Source organism: Cinclus cinclus, chromosome 15 (assembly GCF_963662255.1).
Source record: "Cinclus cinclus chromosome 15, bCinCin1.1, whole genome shotgun sequence".
NCBI classification, from domain to species: domain Eukaryota; kingdom Metazoa; phylum Chordata; class Aves; order Passeriformes; family Cinclidae; genus Cinclus; species Cinclus cinclus.
Window position 1 is genome coordinate 11194929 of NC_085060.1, and position 26209 is coordinate 11221137.

At 39.0% G+C, this 26209-nt stretch overlaps 1 protein-coding gene across 6 annotated transcripts in view; it reads right to left on the reverse strand.

The window, feature by feature from the left end:
• Positions 1–8902: 8902 nt before the first annotated feature.
• Positions 8903–26209, reverse strand: part of THOC2 (THO complex subunit 2) — a 47866-nt gene continuing 30559 nt past the window's right edge. For 2 of the 6 annotated variants that reach the window (XM_062502998.1, XM_062503000.1), the window contains exons 25-39: positions 23904–24061; positions 22938–23066; positions 22312–22443; positions 22044–22228; positions 21132–21316; positions 20740–20845; positions 19950–20386; positions 19045–19103; positions 17499–17534; positions 13378–13515; positions 12961–13030; positions 12725–12882; positions 12016–12092; positions 11867–11914; positions 8903–9781 (exon numbers count right to left, since the gene is read on the reverse strand). In XM_062502998.1, coding sequence (XP_062358982.1) covers positions 11887–11914; positions 12016–12092; positions 12725–12882; positions 12961–13030; positions 13378–13515; positions 17499–17534; positions 19045–19103; positions 19950–20386; positions 20740–20845; positions 21132–21316; positions 22044–22228; positions 22312–22443; positions 22938–23066; positions 23904–24061 — 1898 coding nt within the window. In that variant the 3' untranslated portion in view covers positions 8903–9781; positions 11867–11886. Of the gene's footprint in view, positions 9782–11866; positions 11915–12015; positions 12093–12724; positions 12883–12960; positions 13031–13377; positions 13516–17498; positions 19104–19949; positions 20387–20739; positions 20846–21131; positions 21317–22043; positions 22229–22311; positions 22444–22937; positions 23067–23903; positions 24062–26209 lie in introns of those variants that run through there. The other 4 variants (XM_062502999.1, XR_009933658.1, XR_009933659.1 and 1 more) reach the window with 4 other exon arrangements.

A 26209-nucleotide genomic window follows, 5' to 3' on the forward strand; every position in this document is an offset into this window, starting at 1 on the left:
GGGTACGGCTGCGGGCCGGGAATAAACCCTCTGGGTTTTCTTCTTTCTTTTTTTAGCTGTCTGTGCTATTCTGTTGTGTGCACCAGGGGACTGCTGCAAGAGGCTTTTGAAACACCATCTTGTGGCAGTTTTTAAGTATCAGTCATTTAAATTCCTTCCCTGATCAGAAGTAGGATCAGAAAGGTACCATTCTGTTTTACACACAGAGGTTGCAGGCTTTGTGCTGAAGTGAGTAACTCTTCTGTCCAGCACCGTGCTAGTTCAAATGAAAGTATTTTGCTAATTGCTTTAAAAATCAGTATAATCAGAATTCTCACCTCTCTTGTTGCCTGATCTCTTCCTCTTTGTTTTGTAAGCTGTAATCGGGTCAGGTAAGTGCTTTTAGGAAGTTTCAAAAAAAACACTTGCAATAGAACCAAACCTTCTACACTAGAATTCATGATTTCTAAAGCAGTAAAAGTAAAGCTGAATTGCTGACAAATGATTCTGAAAAGGCCTGGTTAGCCCCTTGCCCACAGTTTGTGCATCTCCATGGGCTGAGCTCCCCTGCCCCTCGCTGCCAGGCAGTGATGAAATCTCTCTGGTTTTATTTTAGATCTTCACCCTGACAGCACGCAAGACAAAAAGCAGCAGAGAATGTGGCTACTTCATGGATTTGGACCATCCGAGCCAGTTGTACTCTTTCCGAGGTGTCAGGCATGACACGCATTGATGATGGTGCAATGTACTTTTCATAGGAAAAACTGGTATTTTTTCCTTCAGTGCCTTATGGAAGACTCTGAGACTCACAACAATGCAAACCATCACTGAAATATTCTTGCTTTGCTTCAAAGAAGTAAAAGAAAAAGAAAGAGGAAAAGAAAAGGAAAAGGAAAAAACAAACAAAAGGGAAAAAGAAAAGGACTGGTAACAAGATATTAGTATGTGAAAAATAAAAATTCTTGTAAAAAAAGATCAGTGCAACAAAAGCCATTCTTTGATACCACTGCACAGTAACTGAACTTGTGTCCTGAAAGCAACCGCAGCTGGTTTCATCAGCCACCCCAATCGTATCAAATTATGAAACTCCTCCTGACACAAAGCCTCAGAAATCTGCGTGCAAACGTGGACTGGCCTGCCACTGCTTGTATGAGCTGATGTCAAGATGTTTCAGTATTTACTTACAGTGGTGCAATTTTATTTTTTTCTGAGCCACTTTAACTTCTCCATCTAATTTGAGCAATTCTGTATAGCAGCAAAAGGTGCAACACCTGAAGGAAAGAATCCGTGCATTCAAACCAGTTAAGGTCAATGACTGTGAATCTGTAAATCCAAAAGAAAGTAATTTGTGGAACTGCATGTCTTGCTTCCAGATCAGTAAATTAATTTCTTGACAAGGTAGCTATAGTGCGGGCAGAAAATATTGCATTCCTTTTTTTTTTTTTCTATCATCAGGCATACCTACAGGTGCTTTATTAAAATGACATTGGGTGGCTTTTAAAATTTAAAAGAAAAAAAAAAAGGAAAAGCTATTTGCTGTTTAAGTTCAGACCCTATATCTCTTTTCTTGCTGTGCATTTGCATTTTAATTCACTGTTTAATATCAAGCAATGAAGCAAGAGAAGGGCAGGTTAGTTCTTCCCAAACCTGCTTCTGCTTCTCCCCAGTTCTCTTCCATCTAGCACTGTGCTCAGCTAATGCTTCTCAGTAATGGTCCTTGTAAAACAGAAGCAAGGAAAAAGGATAGTAACTGCAGTTAGAGCTACAGTTCCAGAGTAATAGTAAGCGATCTAACATGACTCCTGCTAGTACTGTTATATTATATCAGCTCCTGCCAACTCTTGTTTCATGCCTGGGGAGAGGATGCCTCTCTGTGAGGAGGATGCCATGCTCTGACCACCTCTGCTCCAGGAGGAGCTCACAATTACTCACATCCAACATCTTAGACAGCAGCAGCATTTCAGCCTTGAACCTCTGCCTGGAAACTACTTAACTGCATCTCTAAAAAATAAAAAAAAAAAAAAGAAAAAAAAAGAAAAAAAGAAAATAAAAAACCCCACAAAACTTTTAACATATTGTCAATCACATGGGAAATGTTAAATGGAATATCTGCATACTAATTACCTCTAATCGACAATATGTATTTTCTGTAGTTTATGATAGAGTTTTATTTCATCAATAACATACAATGAAAAAGAAACTCATTTAAAGCAGTCTGACCCTTAGGCGTTTAGTTTGCTGATGATAGATTTGAACTTTTAATAGGATTTAAAAACAACAAAAAAAAAAGAAAAATAAAAAGCCTTGTTAAAAATATGTATTTCCAACAAAATGTAATATAAAATCATTTTAAAAGCTCATAGGAGAATAATTTATTGTTCAAGTTTTTAACAGGATATTGACAACAATTGTTTTGTTTTCATTTTCTTTTCATGAAACTCTGATTTTTTTTCAACTTCTGAACACAATCACATCCCCAGCAAGGGTGAGCTAAAGCTGTGCAGTTATGAGTTGTATTTAAAACAAACGTTTTTCTTAAAAGCTGTATAAAAGATGTATGTTTATCAGATCAATTTTTAAGAGTGGAGGCTTCACACTAGTGAAGGGAGTTTGGTAAATGGTTCGATATTTTTTAAACTTGCATGTAAATCTAAAATGTGTTGAGTGCTTACCAATTCTGGCTACCAACTTCAAGCTATCAGAAGTTTGGCAGTAGTCTCATGATGATTTGTTTTGGTATATTTTTAAAAATTTGTTTTGCTTTGGGGGCTTTGGGGATCCTTTCCTTTTTCTTTTTTTTTTTTCTCCTTTTTTGTTTTTTTGTAATTTAAATTCCTATTTTTGGTCGTTGAAACTGCACTTGAGTGAGCAGAAAAATTGCCAAGCAAACTAATGGCTGTAAAAGCATAAACTGCATGTGTGGGCATCAATTACTGAGCCTCATTTTGATGAGGTGTTGTACAAAGAGTTTTAATACATTTTGTAAATAAAACTGTAAAGAAAAAACTATTAAAGAGCTTGCTTCTCTTTTCTTCACGGAAGAAAGAGCCTCTCCCTACTGCTCTCCCTTTGGCCAGTCTGGGATGCTCCTCAGATATTTACCACAGAACCCTGGAAGGTTTGAGCTGGAAGGATCACCCAGTTCCAGCAGCTTTCTCTAGATCAGGTTGCTCAAAGCCTTTCTAGCCAGTTTAGGGGTCCCCACACTGAACTGAGGATACTGCTGGGAAATTAGTATTTCTTGTTTGGTAACTTCCAAACCAACTCATTTTTTATTTTCTTGCTGATGGAAGCTGATTGATCCTGCAAGGTGCAAGGAGCACGCAGTGAGGAGCAGGGAAAGAGCAGGGGAGAATTCAGGGCTCCAGCCAATGTGGGAGATGCTATGTCCTGCCACAGCAGTGAGCAGCAGCATGGGTAAATACACTTCTTAAATGTTCACCAAACAGATGTATTTTACTGCAATTCCCAGCTCTCCAGCAATTCTTCCTTAAGGAAAAAAAAAATTTTCACCCAACATTGCAGCTAATCTCAGCTCTAATTCATTGAGTTTACTTCACCCACAGTGTCATTTCTCCAAGTCACCACAAACTATGAACCTTGGGAAGTAATCCTGGTATTAAACAGCTGGTGTGTACCCAAACCACACCTGAGCAGGGGCAAGCCTCTCTGGGGCTACCCCTGGCCACACCACCCTCATGGTCTCCATCAGGAACCAGCTCCCTGGGCTCCTTCCAGGGACCACTGAGGCTGACACTGATGTTAGCACCAAGGGCCTCTGGAGCTGAGCTGGAGCAGCACCATGCTTCTCTTGGATGACTGGGGATGAAAAGATCTGCCTCTGAAAAGTAAAAAATAAATCCCCCAGTGAAGGTCTTGGGCAATAGCACTGCTGCAGAGCAGGTGGGCACGGACTTGAGTGGTTTGGTATCTGCTGGCCAAAACACACCCTCCATAACAGGAGAAAGCTGGAGTGTTCCTGTGGCACTGCCTCTGGCTGCAGGGGAACAGGAAATATGTACTGGCAGTCACTGGTACTTTTCCCAGCTCAGCACCTGGTGCCTGGCAGTGGGTCCCATCCATGGGGCTGCTTGAACCCAGCCCAAATCCCTGTGGGGCTGCCACTGCTGCTCATCGTACATGAGTACAGGGGGGACACCTGCTGAGCCCACCCTGTGTCTTCAGCCGAGGCTTCAGCAGCTGCAAATAAGCTTAGCAATAAGCAAGTACTAAATCAGAGCAATAAACCACTATTATTCAACCCTAAACCACCTTACAAGAATGAAGGTTTCAGGTCATCCTGTGTCAGGGTGCTGTGCTGAGCACACTGGGCTCCATGTGGGACCACCCTTCCTTCCCACAGGGCACAGGGAGGCCTTGCTGAAATGAGCTTATTTATGTGTAAAGTGCCCACACAATGAATGCAGGGAGGCACGGAAGAAATATTGTTCTGTCCTTCAGCTTTCATTTCATGCTCAACATCCAGTCCAACATGGGTGGAGAGAGCTGTCCTGAGCCACTCCCTACTGCCTGACAGCCACACAGCCCTGCAGCAGCCACGGGGCCACCGAGCATGGATCAGCAGCACCTTGGGCTATGGGTGCTGCTGCTCCTGGGGCCACTGTCCTCCCCAGATACCAATTTCAGATGTATTATATTATTATTAAATACTACTATGGAATTTATAATATCCATGCAAATATTATGTCTGTATTTAAATCCTTTAGGTTAATTGAATAAAACTATCTTTATCCAGATCTTGTTTATGTATTGCTGCCTGCAAAATAGAGCCAATTTCCCAGATTGAAATGATGAATATGGGTACCAAAGACATTTTGTAATTTAATTTTAATATCCATGACATATTATTTTAATAACCATAAAGAATAATTATTTTTGAAAAAATAAATGCTGCAGTGCTTTGCACAAAACCTTGGAAGGAAAAACTATGCCACAATGATACAGTATTTATTTTATTTTGTTGTCAGGTGTGCCAGATAGTATGTTGTATCCAGAGAGAAGTCTGAGCACAGCAGCTGCCATGCACACCTTACAGCCAGTGCAGCAGTAAAACCCTGCCCTTCCCTGGTGCAGCTGGTAAAGCTCCCTGGAAGCACCTGCAGTGCTGGTTTTGCTGAACACTGTGGCACTGGCTGGCCGATGTGCTGGATGGTGCTGCCTCCATGGGCTGACACCAAGGGCAGGATAATGAAACCTTGGTGGACACACCAAGTGCTTATTTATTGCTGTTTCTATCACTGAAGTGTTACAGCCTTAAATTATTTATGCCATCATGGCATTTTGAGGATGACAGGACATCTTACAGCAGAGCAAGAGAAGATCCTACTCTGCACAATTTCTCACTGGTGAGGAGGCTGTTGGCACCTCCAAGCAAACAGGTAGAGCTGACACCTCAGAGTGAACTTGGAGCTGATTTGTAGCAGCAGATGAGGATCAAAACCAGGATGTGTGGTGGCACCTGGCCTGCCCCAGCAGACCGGCATGGGGGATTCTCGCATCATCTTTTTTTTTTTTTTGTGCTTTCAAGGTTTTCTTACTTCATCCTAATTTCAGGCAAGGAGGAATTGAAGGCAGCAGTAGAAAAGATAAATACAAAGAGAAATGGCTCTGAGGAAGGGATGGGAAACCTGGCAGTGGTTACTGACCTGCCCTCTCAGAGTGGGGACCAGCACAGGGCTCAGGAATGGGACCGAGCTGGTGATTGGACCACAAAGTGTTAACAGGGGTGCAGGAATGCACCCCAGCCTTGATGGCAAGGAGATGGAAGGCACTTAAAGCCTGTAAAAAATGCTCAGCACAAACAGAAGCCATGATGCTGGTAATGACTGGTGCTTTAGATAATGTTCAGCATATAAATAAAGTAATTGACCAATTAATGAGCATGTGGCAGATGCTTGATATGCTGTAACAAGTAGGGAAGGGTATGATGTAATGCCAGAAATTGATTAAAGGAATACAGAAGCATAGCAGAGAGTGGGAAAGCAGTGCCTAGGCCCTGGGCCAGTTGATGTGGGCAGGTTTGGGGGCAGGGAGAAGAAACAAGGGCTTGGTGCCTGCTGCAGGGGCAGAGCAGGGCATGAAGGGCAGTGGGGGAAAGGGGTAACTGTGGGATAACTCATGTTCACTTACAGCTCAGAAAACCAGCCATGTCCTGGGCAGCATCACAAGAAACATGGCCAGCAGCTAGAGGCAAATTATTGCACTCTCTCTGCTCTTCTGAGATCCCACCTGGAGCAGCGTCCAGTTTTGGGGGCCACAACGTAAGGGCATGGACCTGTTGAAGTGAGTCCAGAGGAGGCCACAGAGAAACTCGTAGGGCTGGAGCCCCTCCCCTCTGGAAACAGCCCCAGATTTGGGGCTGTTCAGCACACAGAAAAAAGGCTCTGGTGAGACCTCAGAGCACCTTCCAGTACCTAACGGGGCTACAAGAGAGCTGGAGAAGGGCTTTTTACAAGTCATGGAGCGATAGGACGAGGGGAAGTGGCTTTAAACTGAAAGAGGGCAGGTTTAGATTGGATATGTGGGAAAAATTCTTCCCTGCGAAGGCGCTGAGGCACTGGCACAGGTTGGCCAGAGAAGCTGTGGCTGCCCCTTCCCTGGAAGCATTCAAGTCTCAGAGCAACCCGGTCTAGTGCACGGCATCCCTACCACGGCTGAGGGTTGGAACGCCGTGATCCTCAAGGTCCCACCCAACCCAAAGCGTTCTGAGGTTCTATAACGCCAGGAAGCCATGGATTCGGGAAGGGGGGAAAAAAAAAAAAAAAAAAAAAAAAAAATCTGTGCGGTGCCGTGCTCGGTGCAACACTGACATGCAGCGGTCGGGCGGGGGGGACGCCCCTCTCTGCCCCGGGCGAACGCCGCGAGCCGGAGCATCCTCCTTCCCCTGTTCGCTGGGGAAGCAGGTTTTTATTATCATTCCAAGCCTTCGACAAATATTGCATTTGATTTCTAAAGATGGCCTGAGAAGGCTAATTGCCAGAAAAAAATCCTCCAAAATTAATGTAAGTTCTGTGGTTTTATCCGAAGTAAATAAATATAAATGCTGTTTATTTAATACTCCCCTGCTCTTTAAAGAAGGGACGTTTTCCAGTGTTGTGGGAAAACACCTTATTATGAAATAGCTGAAGCTGTGACCTATCACAGATGCTGCAGATTATACAGAGCTTTTAGAATATCACATTAAGGCTTAATTAACGGGTTCTGGGTATCAGTTTTCCCCCAGGACCACGGGCCAGGACCACAGCAATGCAGGGCTGCTTGCCCACCCTCCCAGCATTGTCTACTCTTCCCCGCAATCCTCCCAAATCATCAAAAACATTTAGGTTGGGAAAGATTTACCGTTGAGTTCAGCCCTTAACCCAGCGCTGCCATGGTCACCACACATCCATGACCCATTCACACACCGTTTGAACCCCTCCAGAGATGGCGGCTTCACCGCTGCCCGGAGCAGCCTGCTCCAATGCCTGAGCAACGTTTCAGTGCAGCTTTCCCTAGCATCCAATCTAAACCTCCCCTGGGGCAATTTGAGGCCCTTTCCTCTTGTTCTGCTGCTTGTTGTCTGGGAAAGTAGATTGACCTCCACCTGGCAACAACCTCCTTCCAGGGAGAGGTAGGAAGTCATTAGGTCACCCTCAAGCCTCATATTCTCCAGGCTGAACATCCCTCCCTCAGCAGTTTTTCCTCAGACCTGTTCTCCAGATCCTTCCCCAGCTCTGGTGCCATTCTCTGGACAGAGTCCAGCACCTCGATGTTTTTCCTGCCATGAGAGGCCCAGAGCTGGACAGAGGATTTGAGGTGTGGCTTCACCAGCACAGGGGATGATCACTGCCCTGGTTCTGCTGTCACACTATTGCTGATAAAAGCCAGGATGCCCTTGGCCTTCTCAGCCACCTCGGCACAAAACCTCCTGCCAGGACAGGTACACACTTCCTCCAAGCTGAATTCTAAATTGTTTCAACTTCCCTGCCAGTGTCTGGAATGACACGTGCCTCCTGGTCTTTGGAGATTACTGTATTCAGAGATCCCCTGGTGACCTTCTTCACCCACCCTGGTGTGGCAGCCTGGAATCAGTGGCTGCAGCTCCGCCCAAAGCACCACCTTATTCACATTCCAGTAAAGCCCAAGGACTAGAGTGACTTTGACAGAAGTGTTTCATTTTACACTGCCCCGATGAGATAATTAAAAGGATCTGAGTATTTAGCTTAGAGACTCTTCTTCTTAGTAATTCTTTCTTACCTCTAAGTAGCTGGATAACTCTTACCCAATTCTCTTCCCAATTTGTCTTATGTCTTCCTTCCACTGCAGGACCAGGATTTGTAATCTTCTATGAGCCACTCAGTAATCAGAACCAAGCTAATCAGAAGAGTTTTACTGACCAAGTCTATAAGCACTACAATTTCTGAATATTTAGTATTTTGAACACATGAATCAAGACAAATGCTTCTGTTCCAAATCCCAGATTACTGAAAGCATACAGTCCCAGGGATGCTCAACTCTTGATCAAAATTCCCTTTATATTGTATTTTAAAAAATCTCACCAAAACCCCAACAAAACCCCAAAACATTGAAGACACAAGTTCCTGTGTTTAACAGCATTAATACTTGATACAAAACTGAGTTTTTAATGGTATTTGGATAAGGGACCAATGGTTGAAAAGAAAGGTGTACACTTGACTGAATGCAGGAAGGCAAACTCAGAGCTCCTGGAAACTGCTGGAGAAGGGCAGCACATCTGTCACTTCACAGCAGGCACCACCACACTCTGTGACCAGTCCTTGGCATCTAAAAAAGGGCAGGTACAGAAGGGTCCTTGGCAAAGACAAGAACCACCCCTGCCATGATTCCAACTAACATCCAATTTTCCTAACAATCCATAGAAATAATAAAGTGACCACACAGAGAATGATTTACGACCCATTGAGAAAACTATTGTTTATTTAGAAAAAAGGTTACACTGGTAGAATTTAGCAGATAAAAAAATTCTTTTTTTTTTTTTTTTTAAAAATGTCATTGTGAAATTTTCAGACTAAAGTTCATCAATACAAAGCTCCTGTAGCGGTAACTGAAACTTAATTTATTTCAGTTTTGAAGAGAGCATTTCCAATCAATCTAAAAACAACATGACAAACAAAAAGTTTGACAGGGGACAACTGGACACAGGTTTAGATTGGGATGGGACAGGGTTCATTCATTTTTTTTTAAACAAGTCAACGTTATACACAATATACAAATAATCCCTAAGCATTGCATGAAAACAGTGCTCCCACTTAACTTTGTTTTTTTTTTTGTTACTGATATTAAAAACAGGCCAAGTAATAAATAAAAATTGAGCTTAAATGAGGTAAATCCAAAAAGGTTCAATAACTGTTTATTTGTGGTTTTCAAACATCTAAAAGAATGCAATTTCAAACTGAAAGAATTACTAAACTCAGGCAGTATTTCCAACAAACTAAAGTGAAACTATGTACACATGAAACCTCATTTGCACTATGGCAACTGTCTGTTTGCAGCACATTGTGCTAAAATATGGAATAGGTAACACTTTCAGCCAGGTACTGAAAATAAATGTATAAGAAACTAAGCAACAAGTTAAAAATACAGTAATGTACAACTTAACAATTAAGTCCTTAGCATGGGGAAATAAGCAGAGAACTGAATAATTTAAGGAGATGCAGATGGGTCCTCTTCATTCACAATTTTCTGTGCAATTTATACTCTGGAAAATACATTTCTGGTCACAGATATCTTGGATATAATGGATATCTTCCCATTTCAATGTCACCTGCAACAAAGGTGTACATAATTAGAATTAGATGTTCAAATGAACACTAATCTCACAAATTCACATTTTATTCCATTCACAACTCAAAGAATGAGGAGGGAAATAAAACTATTTTTATCATTCCCTAACTCTAGCTTATTCCACAGCAAGAACTACATTAATATGAGCACTGCACTAAGTAGTGAAATGCTGATCTAAACATACAAATAGGAAACAAGCAGTCACTTGTGAGGGTATAAACTGCTTCAGAGGTGCAACTCCCCCAAAATCTTACTATCACTAAATCAGGCAAGAAATAAATGCAGTCAAGCAGACATTGTACATCATGAAGAATGGTATCAAACATTTAAGAGGAGCACAGGATGAGATTCCACAACTGTGTTACTATACAAAGCACTTTTTATACTTCACTATGCACACAGTGGGATGCTGTCAGTTCCAGGCCAGAAGCTCCAGCCCATTACACAGCTGGATGTGAATTCCACAGTAAAACTGACATTTACCTGAGCACTTGTTACTTACAGTCAGCAGAACAGAGTTGTGCTTTTTAAACTAATAACAATCTTCACTTTACATTCAATTGCTAGTCAAGACAAAACTTTGTATTTTATTACTGAAGAAGCTGTAAGTGCTCAGTAGTGAACTTCATCTACCAAGACTGCCTTTTTTCTTTTGTTCCAAAGTAGCATTTAAAAGAAGAGGGGAAAAGCTGGGATCCCTCTACAGTGATCAGACAGTAACAGCTATGAAGAACAAAGGATCAAGAAAACTCCTGCAAATTCTTTCCAGAGAATGCTTGTAATTTTCAGTTTAGGAACTACTCACAGAGTTATCTTTCATTATTTCAAGATAAAAAGGAATAGTACTAAGAAGCAATAACCTGAACTCCCATCTTTCTACCACCAAAGAGCACCTGCTATCAGCACAAGCTTTGTTACCCAAATCCCTTCAGTTATGTGCCCTCAATTGCCGTGCCTGAATAAGCCTTGACAGAAAATGGGTGAAATTCCTTCTCAAATAAGCCCCCTTTGCTCTGAGGTCACAATCCACGAGTGGAAACTTTTATCAGACATCCAGATTTTGTTTGTTTGTTTTTTCCTTAACACGTAAAATTGCACACTGTCTTATGTATAAAGATCAATAGCAATATGTGACTGAAGTTGGATAGATCAGGTGAACTAATTTAAGTTCACTGGGACACTTTCCTTCCCAAATAACTGAAAAAAAAAAAAAATTCAAACTTGTAAAATGGCTCAATGTAGAGGAGAAAAAACTCCTACCCTCATACCCACAAAACAAAATTTAAATGTCCACGTAGCTGTATAGGTCTGAAGAAAAACCCCAAACTTTTCAGAGCCAAATCAACTTCAAAGAACAATTGATTCTTCCAGAAGATCCAGTCTGAATAAGGGTTACTCAAAATACCCTGCAGTTTCTTTTCTTTCTTTAAATAGTCCATGTTTCCATGCCAAAGTTTACCTTCATCTTCTTCCTCCTCAGACCAGATAAAAGATTACGCAGAGACATTGAGCTGACCAACTGCATTATGCAGCCTTGTGGTTTAAAAGCTACTGCTTTTGTTGAAGTAAGAATATACAAAACATGAGTTTGCCACACATTAGGCAAGATATTGTTAAGTAACATGTAGATTATCAAGAGTGATGACTGCCAGAAAGACATGAATCCACCTCTGCTTTTGTATGGCAACTTTTCTTAGAAAAAGTAACAAAGACACAACTGCACCAAATGCTGCTGATAGGCCACATTCCCTGTCTCTTTTGAGCATCCATATAAACTCTGTGATGATGATGGAGAAGTATTTTCCCCTGGGGTAGTAATAAAAACTTACAAATAATAACAGTAACAATAAAAAAAAAAAAAAACCCTCAACCCAAATCCACACATGCCCCTAAGAACACACAAATATGAAACACCATCAATTAAAAAAAAAAAAGCCACCAAAACACCAAAAAACCCCCAAAAACACCACCCTGCCACCCTGGTTGATTTCAGGCTGATTTTCTGTATATCCTTTACCAGTCAACAGGACCCATGGGAGATACCAAATCAAACAAACATTTTTACCTTTCCTGAAAGAATCTTCATTATCTATGCTTGTCTGAAGATTTATGAGTAAATTCAGTGTTAAGGAAAAAGATATATATTCTGCTGCATATAAAAAAGGGAAGCTCATTTGCAGAAATTTTATGAAATGTCAGTGTTTAAAAGGATATTGTTTCTTTTCTTCTTTTCCCCCAGTACTGTCCCGTTTTTCTTTCTTCTCTGTTTTTTCTTTATCATGTCTTGATTCCTTTAAAAATACACATATGCTTATTATGGTACCCCTTGCACAGGACATTTAGGAGGACTGTACCACTTAACATTATAATTGGACATAGCTAAAAGAAAATCATCCCTCAAAATGACAGTACTCAGCTTCCATGATTTCTGAGATTATTTTGTCTTTCTCATTCAGTTCTCTGGCAAGTGCCAGCAGCAGAGCTGCAAGAGGGAACCACTGTTTGGTGAATACAACTGTAACTGCAATATAGCTGCTTTCACCAAAAGCAGCTGTGCTGACACACACATGGAAATCTGAATTACAGACTAGTTTATATATATATATGTATATTAGGCCTATTTTTAATCTACTTGCTTACCAAAGCAGTCTGCAAATATTTTAGATTATTCAGAACCTAAAGTATAAGTTCTGAATTTTCCTGGCTACTGCCAAAACGAGCAAACCCTCCAAACTATCCTACTCCTGACAGGAGTGACTGCTGAGATATTTTAAGCCACAAGAAGTTTCAGAAGCATCTTCTTACACATTCACAGCATATCTTTTTAATTTAGGGTATAAAGCAGCAATAAATTTTAGGAAAAAATATCAGCTTGTTCTGTCAGCAACAACAAATGAAACAAGAGGAGAACAGCTCATTTTACCTTTTTGCTACCAGAGGAGCTTTTCTCCATCTTTTCTGCCTTGATTGAGTCACCTTTCTCTTTTCCTGAAGATTTTGATTTGTTTTTCTCCTTCTCTTTTTCATTTAAGCGAGGGGAATCAGAAGGACTCTCACTTTTGCTGTGTTTTGAAGAACCAGCTAAAAATAGAACAAGAAGTTGTAATTCACAACAAGTAAAAGCCTGATAAACACACACACAAAAAGTAAAGTACATACTTGTGCCATTTTCATCTTTGCGTCGTTTAGTTGAATCCTGTGGTACCTCTCGGTCACTGTTTGAATGATCCTGGCACCAAACACAATTTTGCAGATGTTAGCAGACTAAAACATACTCTGAAGGAGCACCTGATTGCATTCTTATTTTGGAGAACTATTTTTTTAATCCTTAGAATGTAACTGAGGTGTTCTAACTCGTGTGAAGTTTCTGGAGATCGGTTTGGAGGGAGAAGAGGTTTTAATACATTATTGCAAACCAACCTTTGAAAGAGTAAAAGAAGAAAAAAGCCACATCTGATATAGATTGCTTCTGCTCAGATGGGCTGTACAGCCAATTATTACTGCACAGGCTTGGAAAAGAAAGCTTTCCAAGCACATACCAGCTGTCTAAACTAGTTCATCAAAAATGTCACCAACCCTTTTTCGATCTTTCCTGTCCTTTTCATCTTTCTTCTCTCTCTCTCTGGATCTTTCCCTTGACTTGTCCAAATCTTTCTTCTCCACTTCTCTCTCCTTACTCTTGGACAGTGTTGGAGTAGTATGGTTTATGTAGTGCTGTTAAATTAAGGCAACATCACCAAACATTAATATGTATTCCTAGACATGTAAATAAAAATAAGTCTTATTCTAACATATCCAATTTAGCACAAATATTAAACATAAATATTTTATTAGGAAAATAAAGAGTAATTGAAGACACGTTCAAACTCATCATCCATAATTTAACCTACTGCTGATTTACCCAATTCAAGAACATTTTCTCTTAACTCAAACAGTTATGTTAAATACACACAACACTGTTCACCAGGACAGCTGGATGCATGAACACAAATCAGACACAGGGCTACAGAAACAGGATATGAAGGATACTGGACTCAGTTAACACCTGCAATCTTGCCTGCAACAAATGAATGGAACCAGCTGCTTAAACAAGCTATAATTTATTTTTAAAGAAAAATCTTTATCAATTAAGTATTTAAGATAATAATTTGAATAGTGTATTTTAATCTAATTTCTAACCTTCAAATGAGAAAAACAGCTGAACATAGAAAGTAATTGTTTTTTTCTGTAATGTGTTCTAGATTGTTATTCCACTATCTCTTCTAACAGATTCAGGTAAGCTCCATAAGACAGGTAGTACATGTATTATACAGATAGGGATACATTACAGTGATGATATCTGTCTTTTAAGAAACAATTATATAGTTAGATCTAAGAAATATTAAGAGCATATTTTAAATTAAAACCACTTCCCTTAGTATTTAAGTTACACCAGCACACAGATTTAAATCAGCATACTTAAATCTTTCCCCAGTTCCCTAAGTTAACAATTTTATTTGGGGACTAAAATATCTTTATTAAACTGTTCTCTGTATTTCTTTTTAGAGACACCTGACTTAAGAGGATACCAACAAAAGAGGAAAGTGGAAGATTAGTTTAAAAAAAAAAATCAAGGTATCACTTGAACTAAACCAATGTTTCAAACAACATTCAAAATTAAAGCAATGCTCTCCTTCCTCAGTTTCAGTAAATGCTTAACTTACCAAAACCTGATGTTAGTGATCCTATGTTAAAAGACACACTGACAAAATTTAAGTCTCTTTCCCTTAACTTCTTCACTGGAATTTTATTATCCTACAACAGAGACTGAACCTTTGATACTTCTTCCACTAGGCATTTCTTTTTGCTCTTTTCTCTCACTCTTCTTTTTTTTATTCAATTTCCTACAATCCCATTCCACAAGTAAATTTGTTGTCTCCCAGAGCTGTTTCCACAGGAGAAAGCAAACTCACAGCTCTGCTTTCTCCTATTGCATTTCTTGTGTTCTTATGACTGTTCACAACAGATTCTACTGCTCCTCTACCATTCCAATGCAGAGTTTTGGAAAACTACATCCATCCTCCCCCAACTTTACCAGAAAGACTTCATCAACTTGCTTCTAGAAATGCCATCAACTGATGACACATCAAATTCTGGGTGCTTCGGTGTGGTGTGTAACTTGGACAAATGACAAAGCAAGGGGGAGAAGAACTTAAGTCTGGCACCATTTATTTTATAACCTGCAATGTAAACCACTATTTCCATCTTCTGGCTCCAGAAACTGAGCCAAGTCAGGAATAAAAGTCTGTAGGCAGACAACAGCACTAGACTTAACTTTCAGTGGAAGCTGAACTCATAAATCTTACAGCTTCTGAACATCCCATCCCTTCCCCAAATAAGTACACGGAAGTAAAGAACATTTAACTTGTCTTACACCATGTACAGGGAACATTGCCATGAAGTGCTTTAAGTCTGTTAGAACAGCATTGAAGAGTGAAGACCAGTTCGTTAAGTGAGAAAGATTAGAAAAGTGCATTCAGAAAAGTAAGGAATGTGTTGGACACCCCCCATTTCCCAAACACTTACAAGAATAAATTCACTAAAAGGTAACACAACTGCAATACACTTCCAGCTAAGTCTACACAAATACATTACAGTTAATTCTGAAACATAACTTTTCAAATTAACTAGAAAAATAAAGCTGTTTGCTGTTAGTTTAGTTGCAAATAGTTCCACTGCCTGCTTAATTGAACCAATGTACTAATAAGCAAAATAAATATTTTAAAATAAAACTTCAGCTTAAATAATGAAAACGTAAGTGAAATTTCAATTAATCAGCTGAATCTTTACTCATACAGTAAGGAAGGGAAAAGTGAGATTTTACAGATTCCCATATATTACCCTTCAGGGCAGAGGTAAACTCAAGACAAATATTATTGTTTTCTAATTTTAAAAAAATAAATATACAAGATACAATGGTGATTCATAAAAGTATCTGGATTAAATCTACAGACACTGTAGTTTCATCAGTGGTAAGACTAAAGGACATTTCCCATATACACTATCCCTATAATCAGATACAGTCGGCACTGGAAAGATTCAATTAAAAGAAAAAAAAAAAAAAAAAAAAACAAACCACCAGCAAGTGTCCATGACAGAACCACAGCTATTTTGATTTAAAACATACAAAGTGTTCTGAACACTTTGCAAAAAGATAACTACAACTACAGCAACAGTGTAAATACAGAACAGGAAATGGAAATCCATAACACATTTTTAAATAAGGTGAAGATAAGTAATCCTAGGAAAACCCAAAAAGTACCCAAAAAGTCCAAATGGTCAGCATTTTCCAAGTGATAAACCTTTGTGTAGTTTAGTTACCCACTGGTAACAACTGTGTAATCAAAGACTTTAATATCAACTTTAGAAGATGTGATCCATTTCCTATCAGTCACATCCCCTGATGTATCAGCAGGTGTGCAGTGGCTGTGACTGTTACTGTACAACAGTTACAAAGTGCCTGAGTTTTAAAAAGAGCAAAAAACCAGTTACATAATCTGTCTAAAATACAATATTCCCGGGGCTTGTTAGGCCACAGCCAGAACACTGGGCTCAGTTTTGGTCCCTGCTACACAAAAAGGACGTGGACAGGCTGGAGATGGTGCAAAGAAGGTCCACAAAGGCTGATCCAAGGCTTGGGAAGCCTGACACAGAGGAAAAACAGTGTGAATAGGGTTTGATCAGCCATGAGAAATGGAGGCTTAGGAGAGACCCTAGCACCATGTCCCAGTATTTAAAGGGTTGCTACCAAGGGAGATGCCCTTTTTTAACAAGGAGTCACATGGAAAAGTAATGGGTAATGTATACAAGTTACTCCTGGGAAGATTCCAACCAGACTCAAGAGGGAAACACTTCACACCAAGAACTATCAGCCACTGGAGTAACTCCTCAGTGAAGTGATGGATTCCCCAACACTGGACACTTGTAAAATCTGGCTAGACAGGGCGCTGGGCCATCTTGACTACACCATGTTTTTGCCAAAAAGGCTGGACCAGTGATAACCTTGAAGTCCCTTCCAACCTGGGATTCTGATTGTATGAACTCCTGAGATCATTCCTCAGTATCCCTTCTCCTAAAATAATGAAACTGAAGTGTATTTACAGGAAGCAAACACACAAAAATGATAATTCAGGAGGCTGTCTCCGATGCTTAGAAACATGATACTGTAGTACTAGAACATGAATACAGTTGTAAGGGGAAAGAATATCAACATTCCAAAGGTGTCTCAAATAGTCTTTAACTTACTACTGCTCTTTTAACTGGTACATTCGAAACCACTCAAACAATTCTAAGAACTATTTTAGCTATTCTATTAGTTTTTCAGCCAAGCAAATGGCTTAATCATAAGGACGTTTCTGGATATTCACAAGTTTTAGAGGGGGATAGAAGAGACACTGATGTATCACATCTCTTCAAAATATTGATAGAAAGGTAAATTCAGGGGTTTTTGTTATGTCGCTTCCACATTATCAACCATGTCTCCTGTACAGAGGATTTGCACACCAGGACAAAAAAAACCCCATCCCTCTATTACGATGCTAGTATTCACAGGAATGGAATTTGAATTTCCAGTGGGAGTTTGCCACACGAGCAAAAGTTAACTTCTCTCTGCAACAGAACATGAAAATAAACTTGGCTGGTTTCTAAAAGACTCAAACCTTTGCTGAAGAGTCCTTGAGTTCGTTGAGGTTGTCCTGTAGAAAATGAACGGAGATGACACGTGAGCTGGAATAGTTTTCAGAAACCAGAGGGACTTTGGGAAGCACGGCTGTACCCTTGAAAAAAAAACAGCTACTCCTTCTGGAATAAATCTTATGTTAATATTGTACTCTGAATAAAGCAAGAAACTGAAATATTTTTTAAAAAGAAAGTGGGGGAGGGGTAAAGACAGTCACTATCTGTTCTCTAGACTCTGCTATTAAATAAACTACAAAATAAGTCTGTATCTAATTCTTCCTAACTAAAACACTGAAAACACTCTCCTGCCTAGACAAAAATATAAAGAAAAGGTAGTCTTAATGTTAAATATAGCTGAACATGAGGTGAAACAGGTTTAAAAATACTTTTAAACCTGTATCTTCTCCACTTTCAGTTAAATGTGGTAGAAGTCACTCCAGAATGACCTTGTGCTGCCATTTATAAAAAACTTCATCACTGAGTAGTTACACTGTCACCTCTGTCACTGTTTCCTCAAAACTAGTAAAAGTTAGTTAAATTCTTCAAAATTAAGTTAAATCTTTCAAGTAAATCTTACATAGAAAAAGATGCACTTTGAAAAAACAGAAAAAAGAGAAGAGCTCGTTCTAAAGTTGGTAAGATGGTGAAGTTTAAAGACCCACATAATCCATCACAGTGCTCTTGATGAAATATTGGTAACTTACAGTTTTAAATGTTCAACGTACTGCAAATTCAAAGATTCCATGAATATAGATGGTTTAGAAATAATATAAATATGGAGCAAGGAATGGCTACCCTGAGTCTTCAAGTAGGCTACGCCCATGGTTTTGTGCTGCGCTTGAGTGCTTGGGGTTTCTCTTTGCTGGGTAGGAGGCTTGGTGGCCACATCTGGTTTTATCGTAACGCAGGGCTCAACATGGTGGGAACCCATTGGAAATAAACAAACCTCGAAGGGAAGGTACAACAGAAGCTGCATGCGCACTGAATATACACAACTACAGGAGAACTGATCACCAAGGAGACTTTAAAATGGAACTCCTTTCAAGACTCCTCCTTAGAAGGCACATATTGGTATGATGCTCATCAAGAAGCCTGATGAATTCAGAGGTATCGTACATCCCGTATCATCCAGGAATCTTCAGTGCTACAGATTCTTCAAAGAAGTGCAGAAAAATATGCTCCACTCTGTTGCAAAGACTCATTTGCTTGTAGCTACCATTGCACTCCAAAAAAACTGACTGCTTAAAGCAATGAGGCACTTCTGTGTAAAAATTCTCTTGAAATTTCCAAACACTATTTTACAAAATTTGTGCTAGGTCCTTGAAGCATTATTTTGGTTAATTAAAAAATATTTTTATAGAAAAAAAGACAGTCCGCCAATAAAGAAAAGGAATGCATTTTCTAATGCAACATAAAACCTCCAGTGGTTCCAGTGTATACTTGGCACAAAACTTGAAGGAAGTCGAATACTGGCATCCCAAACTTGTGAGCCTAACATGGGTGCTGCCTTCCTCAGGCTATACTAACCTTTACTGTTGAGGAATGTGACGGAGAAGAATGTGTATCAACTTTGCGGCGTTTTTGTTCTGAGGAAAGAACAGAACAATGGCATCATTAAAACACAGTTCAAAGAGGAGAATCAAACTTTCTGAAGTAATTACAGCTGATTTCTTAACACTGTGTGAATTTTGTTTTCCTTAAGCTATCTACTAGTTGGCAGCATACATTGACCATCTTTATGAAAGTTTGCAGCAAAAGTGTATTGTGAACAAACTGCTGCAAAATTATGCTCGCTCCAAACTTCCATTTTATGGAAGTCAGTATCTGAATTTCAGAATTGCTATTAGGACCCTGAACAGGTGAACCCTATGAAAAGCATTATAGCCCTCCCTTATGTGGTTTGACTTAAGCAGCACAAATATAAAACTCAACATCAGCCTCAGATAATAACTTAAGGATTTGCTAACCCTTAATATAAAGGGACTGATAAAGCTTTCTGCATCCTTCTTAAGGATGTAAAAGCCTATATCTCACTTCCCCTGTTTACTTCCATTTCAAAAGTTGTCATGAAGCTCTCAAAGTACACATCAAGTTCTTTGCATTACACTTTTGCAAAATTTGCATGGTCAAAGTTATACAAACATGTTTTAGTAAAAGAATCATTCAGACTTACATTAAAAAAATGGCAGACTTTGTGGGAACAAGCATTCACTGAAAATATGCGAAGTTCACACATTCACCTAATTTGCCTTTTGGAGATATTTTGACCACCTCCTTTAGATATTGACTGTATTGAAAAGCCAGTGCCAAAATCTTACTTATTACATAGGAATTCTCTCTCAACTTCTCTAGCACTTTTTGACATTCAGTGATCTTCAAGTGACACATTCTATTTTTCTGGACAAGAACAGAAATTAAATATTCAAACTTACCCCTTTCAGATTCTGATGTTTCTGATCGGGGAACAGGTGACTTCAAGGACCCAGCTACTGGCACCTTTTCTCCTCCTTTAGCATTTTCCTTGGATTTCATTTCCTTTGCTAGATCTCTTTCTCTGGATGGCTCCTTTTCTCTCTCCTTTTCTACAGCTGACTTTGACTCAATGATGGTAACAACCGTCTTGGACTTCTCTTCTTTTGAAGCTTTTTCTTCTTTCTTCACTTTTTCCTTCTCTTTGTCAGATTTTGGCGTTTTCTCCTTGATCTCTCTTGCTTTCTCATCTTTGTTTGCCCGTTCTTCCTTCGGTTTATCTTTCCCGTCTTTCCCAAGTGCCTTCATCTCCGGAGTGACAGCTGGAGTCTTGTCTTTTTTTTCTTTATCTTTTTCCTTCCCGCTTTTTTCTTTATCATCCTTCTCTTTAATAATTTTGCTGCATCAAAAATAAAATGGCCAATTAGCATGGATATGAAACACAGCTCTAGCTTTATCACAGAAGTTTTACTCCTGAATGTTTGATAGAATTTTCTGGAACAGACACTAAGATTTCTTTATCAGAACAGCAACAAGCAAAATGTTCTCATTTATATTTTGTAGCTAACATGCATTTATCTGTAAAAATGTGTATTTTGAAAGAAATAATATCATTTTTTAAACTTTAAAGAAATGGAAACTATTTACACAGAACCCAGAAGTATAAACAAAAGGCAGGTCATTTTCAAGGGCATTTCTATGGCTTGAAAGGAAGAAAGAAAATAGAGAATGTGTAAGAATAGTTTTTCTCACCTATTAGATGCACTGTTTCCATTGCTTGTTGTCACCTTCGGTGTAGCATTGACAGTTTTATTAATAACTTTCACCACACCCTGAGACTTCTCCTTTAGTTTATCTGCTTAAAAAAAGGAAAAAGAACAGTTCTATTTCAACAAGTTAATCTATATCATATTGGTTAAAATACAACAAGTAGCTGAGCATATTCATGTCAGGTCATGTGTAGCTAACAGCTAAAACAGGTAACAAATCGCTCTCTCCAAAATCAAGTAAAAATAAAGAACACACACTGATCCTATCTAGTACCACATTTATATTTTTTTTTCTTTTTAGCTTAATGAGGTAAATTTTGAGAGAAGCCAGAAAAATCCCAAAAATAAACATATAATTATCATAGGTGTATTTACCAGTCTCCTCAGTAGTGCCCTCTTCCAGTCTAACTGTATTTATTGTGAGAGACGTAGGCATCCCAGCACCACCTGGCCCATTTTGTACTGTCGCAGGTACAGCATTCCTGGCAGGTGGGTCTTTGTGGTGAAATTCATTTTCAGGTATCATGAAAGGCTTCCTACTTTTCAACTGTCCAGAATAGCTGCAATTCGCACAGATTGTTAAATATGCACAAACATAAAGCAAAACATGGGTTGAATCTTAAATGTGGATCTAATCTAACAGTTCATCTGTTATTTATTTCACAGTTTTCCCTAACTGATACACAGTTTCTTCCCCCTATATTGATGAGCTTAAAAGAAAAGGGAAAACAAACAAACCCAGCAGACACAGAAGCAGCCCTACTTCCACATCCTCTCCCTCACCACCACACATACACCCCTGGCCAAACACATAGAACAAACCGACTACTGACAAAACTTCAAACTGTTAGGGCAACCTTAACTGCCCCCCAGGCATACAAGGATCATTCCACATTCACCACAGGAAGATGTAACATGTAACTAAGCATTTTAGAATCATAGGCACTTTCAATATCTAACCAGTCTTGCAGCAATAGCCCTTGAATTTCTTCCTTTTACTATCCCTCCTATCTCCTTCCTGTTCTATTATTTCTCTAAAATTAAGCTATGCTCTCGTGAGTAGAAATCTTTACTACTTTAAGGGTTTTACTAGAGTCTTGTAAAGGCAATTAGTGATCATCCAGCATAAAATGAATGTTTTCATTCACACTGCCAGCACCGAGATGCAGGATAGCGAAATCTTCTGTGATAAGGTAAAAATCAAATGTTAGGACTGTAACAGTTCCGAGTCTTTAGATGCCTTTCATGATCCACTTTTAACCACTTTCTTAAATAAGTTGTTGTTACCCCATAGCCAATGCATATAGATCAGGTCTCTTCTCTTTCTCTTCCTGACATATCTTGTGTACTCTTCTTTCCAAGGCTTGACCCAGGTTCAGCACTTTTGGATACCATGGAAGGATTTTGGTCAGCACAATCAGGATGTTTCTGATATGTGTATATTCACCTGTTTCCAGACAGTGCACAGAAGCCTAAAACATAAATAAAATCCAATGAAGTTTGGGTATTTTTAACGTACTCAAAAAAATGTAAGGTTTCTGGCATCTCTATTTACCTTAGTTAATTTATAGTGCCATTTGTGTACCACGTGTCTAAAATTTTCATAGTCCAACTGGTCAGCCTTATTTCCACCATCAAAGCCAGTTGCTCGTAATATAGTTAGGAAGCCCGGATAGTTGCCACATTCCTACACGTGGATCAAAGAACAAGAAAAAATTATTTTTCAGGAAACAAAACCGATAAGTTCAATTCTAAACTCTAAAGAATGAGACACGATCACACTTTACAAGACTCACATAATTTTTTTTTAGCTAATTTATGTTGAAATTTTAGTTGTGGGTGAGAGAAAGGATTTTTCATAATTTAACTAGCTGGTGTAAGGAGTATTAAGAGAGTTTCCATATGCTCCCTAAATTATCTTTGAGGTAAGCTATGTGAAAATCAGAAATGCAAACAGTTTTTTAGCAAATATATTTTTTAACACCACACAAAACTACTTCTATCAAAACTGCATGAATTATAGTAAAATACAAGTCAATCTTATGATTATGCAATCAGAAAAATCCAAGTGCACTGTTTTTAAATTGAACAGTTTCACTAAATCCATTTTTACTGGGCTGAATTACACAAATGGTTAGTACATATTCTAATGAGCAAACTCATGTCACTAATTTCCTATACCTTTTCATATATGACTCTGTCACTGTGCCATCTGGTCACTGTCTCCAGCATGCAGCATAAAAACCTGCCATATCTACTGGCTTCATTTTCTGTGCAACTTGCAACTGTATATATAATATCAGAGAAAACCTGTGAATAGAGCAAGAAACCATTACTATGACCTTACTAAATTACAAAAGTAAAACATAACAAAAAATATAAATTTCTCTCATCTAAACCACCATTAAGCTGGTTTTTAAATACAACAGAGACTGCTTATAAAATATTGCTAGTTTCCCAACTGCTGATCCTTCACACTTAGCCCAGAATCCAAACATAGAGCTGCTGCTGACAGATACACCGCTTGACTTTTATTTTCAAATTAATAATGATTTGAGTTGGTACAAGTAAACATCTAGCCAAACTGATGCAAAAGAGTTGTTTTTTTTTTCCTGGCCCACACAAGTAAATCAGATAGGGCTAGCTGAGTAGAAATGCTCTTTTGGACACATGCAATCAGAGCACACGCAGTGACACAAACAAGCCCGCTGTCTCTAGCACCATTCTCCAGGGTCAGAAGGGTCCCAAGGATGTTGCTGGTGAGGGACAAGCATAAAAAAATTGGTTCCACAGCAGAAGGGCACACACAGATAAAATGGGAGGATGAGAGCAGGTCATGGAAATGCAGATCACTTAAAGATTACAAAACCTGAAAAAAACTCCTATGACAGCTAATCACTTTGCTCTGAAACTCCAGACTCACTGGGGTAAAATATCAACATTTCTTGAAAATAAACCACTGAAGCTTTAAGAAAACTTTGATCGGAAGATCTGAAGTACAAAAGTGAACTTCTGATTGTCACAGATTCTAGAATGAAACACAAGCCATGATCTTGTTTACCTCTTTTGGGAGGCAGGGGGGACACTAGTTTGGGATGTTCGTAGTGGTAAGGATGAAAATACACACACAGAATTGTAACTACTTACTCGGTCATAGCAGAGAAGAGTGGAGAAATTGGGTGTTTTCTGCTGATGCACCAGTTCAACGAAGTGAGCACAGTAAACTGCATCAATTGCCGAAAAAATGCATCGAGGAAATATACATAACTGTAAAAATTTGGTGATAGTCTCATTTTTGGTCGATTCTTCAAAAAACAATAGTTGAGGGAGAAAAAAGAAAAGAAAAATAAAGTAAATTAATGGTTTATCATTCAACTACTCTCTTCCCAAGAAGTTCAGTATGACAGATTCATACTCTGGTGTTTGTACATTTGGCCACTTGTATTTCAGACATATCTTGGGCATTGACCAGAAAAAGTCAATGTAAGCCCAACTATTTGAGAGTAGGGATAAAACAGCAGGGTGGATGTAGCAAATGTTTATTTCTTATTGGCAAGATTCTTCTTTCACACAACAGGGCTTAAAACAGCTGGGAAAGCTTCAGTAAAATTCTTCACCTGCTCAAATTGTGCACATCAGCAAAGCAAACACCACCTGCTATTTTTCTAGAACACTTCCTTTCATCGTTCTACATGGGGGCAGACTTTCAGTTTGGTTTCCTTCAAAACTGAAGAACACGGTGTCTCTACAGAATCAATTAATAATCATTTTTCCAATTAATCAAACACATAGAAGAATTTAAAGAACAGCCTTCAGTCAACCACCACTCCAATACAGACACATTTTGTGAAAATTTAATTCTACCACTGAGTAGAAGACTGCACTGTATCAAATTCAAGAGTTACCTGTTTCTGTTTGACCAGTCACGGGGTTGGTAAACTCAATACCCCAACACATACCCAAACCGGTCCCATGGCAACAATGAGCATAAAAACAAGCTGAGAGGAATGTACAGCACAAAATCAAGGTCAGAAAAAAGTACAGAACCAAAAACTGCAAGTGGATGGCTTCAAAGGAAGAACAGTCATGATCCTCACAAGGGCCACTGCTGGTTTTCCACAGGCCACAAGTCATAATACCCAGGGTTTACTTGCTTCAATTTTGTGATGCTTGTGAAATAAAGCTTGCTCAAGAAAGGACTGTCAGCTCTTACTTAACCAAAAAGTTTATGTTGACTTTGTTTAATTTTATTATCTACCCCTCAAAGGTTATAACAAACATTTGATACCTAAAAAAAAGGAAACATCTATCAAAGGAGCCACAGTTCATAGGACAATCAAGTAAGTGTTGCTTCAGAAGTGTACAAACAAAGCAAGCGAACAGCCAGTCAGAACATGTAGTCTCCAATTGCTAAAACTACCAGGCTACTCTGCTAAAAATTAGCTATTCTCAAGGGTACAAATACTCTTAGACAGGAAGCCAGTCTTAAAATAAATAAATAAATATCAGTAATTAAAAAATAGTAATAAACCCCGCTACTACACTGCATGTGCTGCTCTAGTTCCTCATGCAGTGCAATTACAGATTATCTATTTCAATGGCACACTGCTGAAATACTAAGTTTGCCTCTGGATACAATGCTGGGAAGCTTCCCTCAGCAGAAACCTGAGCACAAGAGCCAGCCATAAGTTATTCCCAACATCCTGCAAAGAGTTATGTGTATACCTATACAAACTATTTTCTACACACTTTTGGGTGCTTCTTTAAGTTGACAAAATTACCAAGTCACTTCTAGACCAAGCTTTAATCAGGAATTTTTCAACAAGTAATTTCTTGTAGTTCATTTGCTAGAGTACATCAAATATTTATAGGGAACAGTGTTTCTTCATTAAACCAGTTGGATGGATCTTACATGAGTTGGACAACAAAACTCTTTTCCACTGGATTATGCTAGGCTTCTTGGGACAGACGAACTACTACTTCCAGTTACAAACTCAAAGTTCATCCAGAGAAGAAAACTGACCAGAGAAAAACATTTCAGATTAACCATACCAGCAGAGTTCATAAGCAACATGAAACATCATAGACGATTTTTATAGGAGAAAAAACTTGATTCTGCTTACTGCACATCTGTCCTATGAAACATGTGCATGCTGTTTTACTGCACTGGACTAGAGTTTATGCCACCACCCAAACCTTGGCATATTGCTCCTAATCACATGACTCAAAGTAAGTTAACTCAAACCAATCATTGAGACTTTACATGCCTGTTTTTTGTCCTGCAGCAATTTTACTAACTCGGCAGCATTCTAAATGCAGTTAGCAAGTACAAGCTGGCTTGCAATTCTAAATTTCCACTGAATTAGCCAATTTCTAACTTATTTTCTAAATTAGGGCAAAATTTAAAAGATCTTGACATTGCAATAAACAAAAAACTTCTCTATGAAAACCAA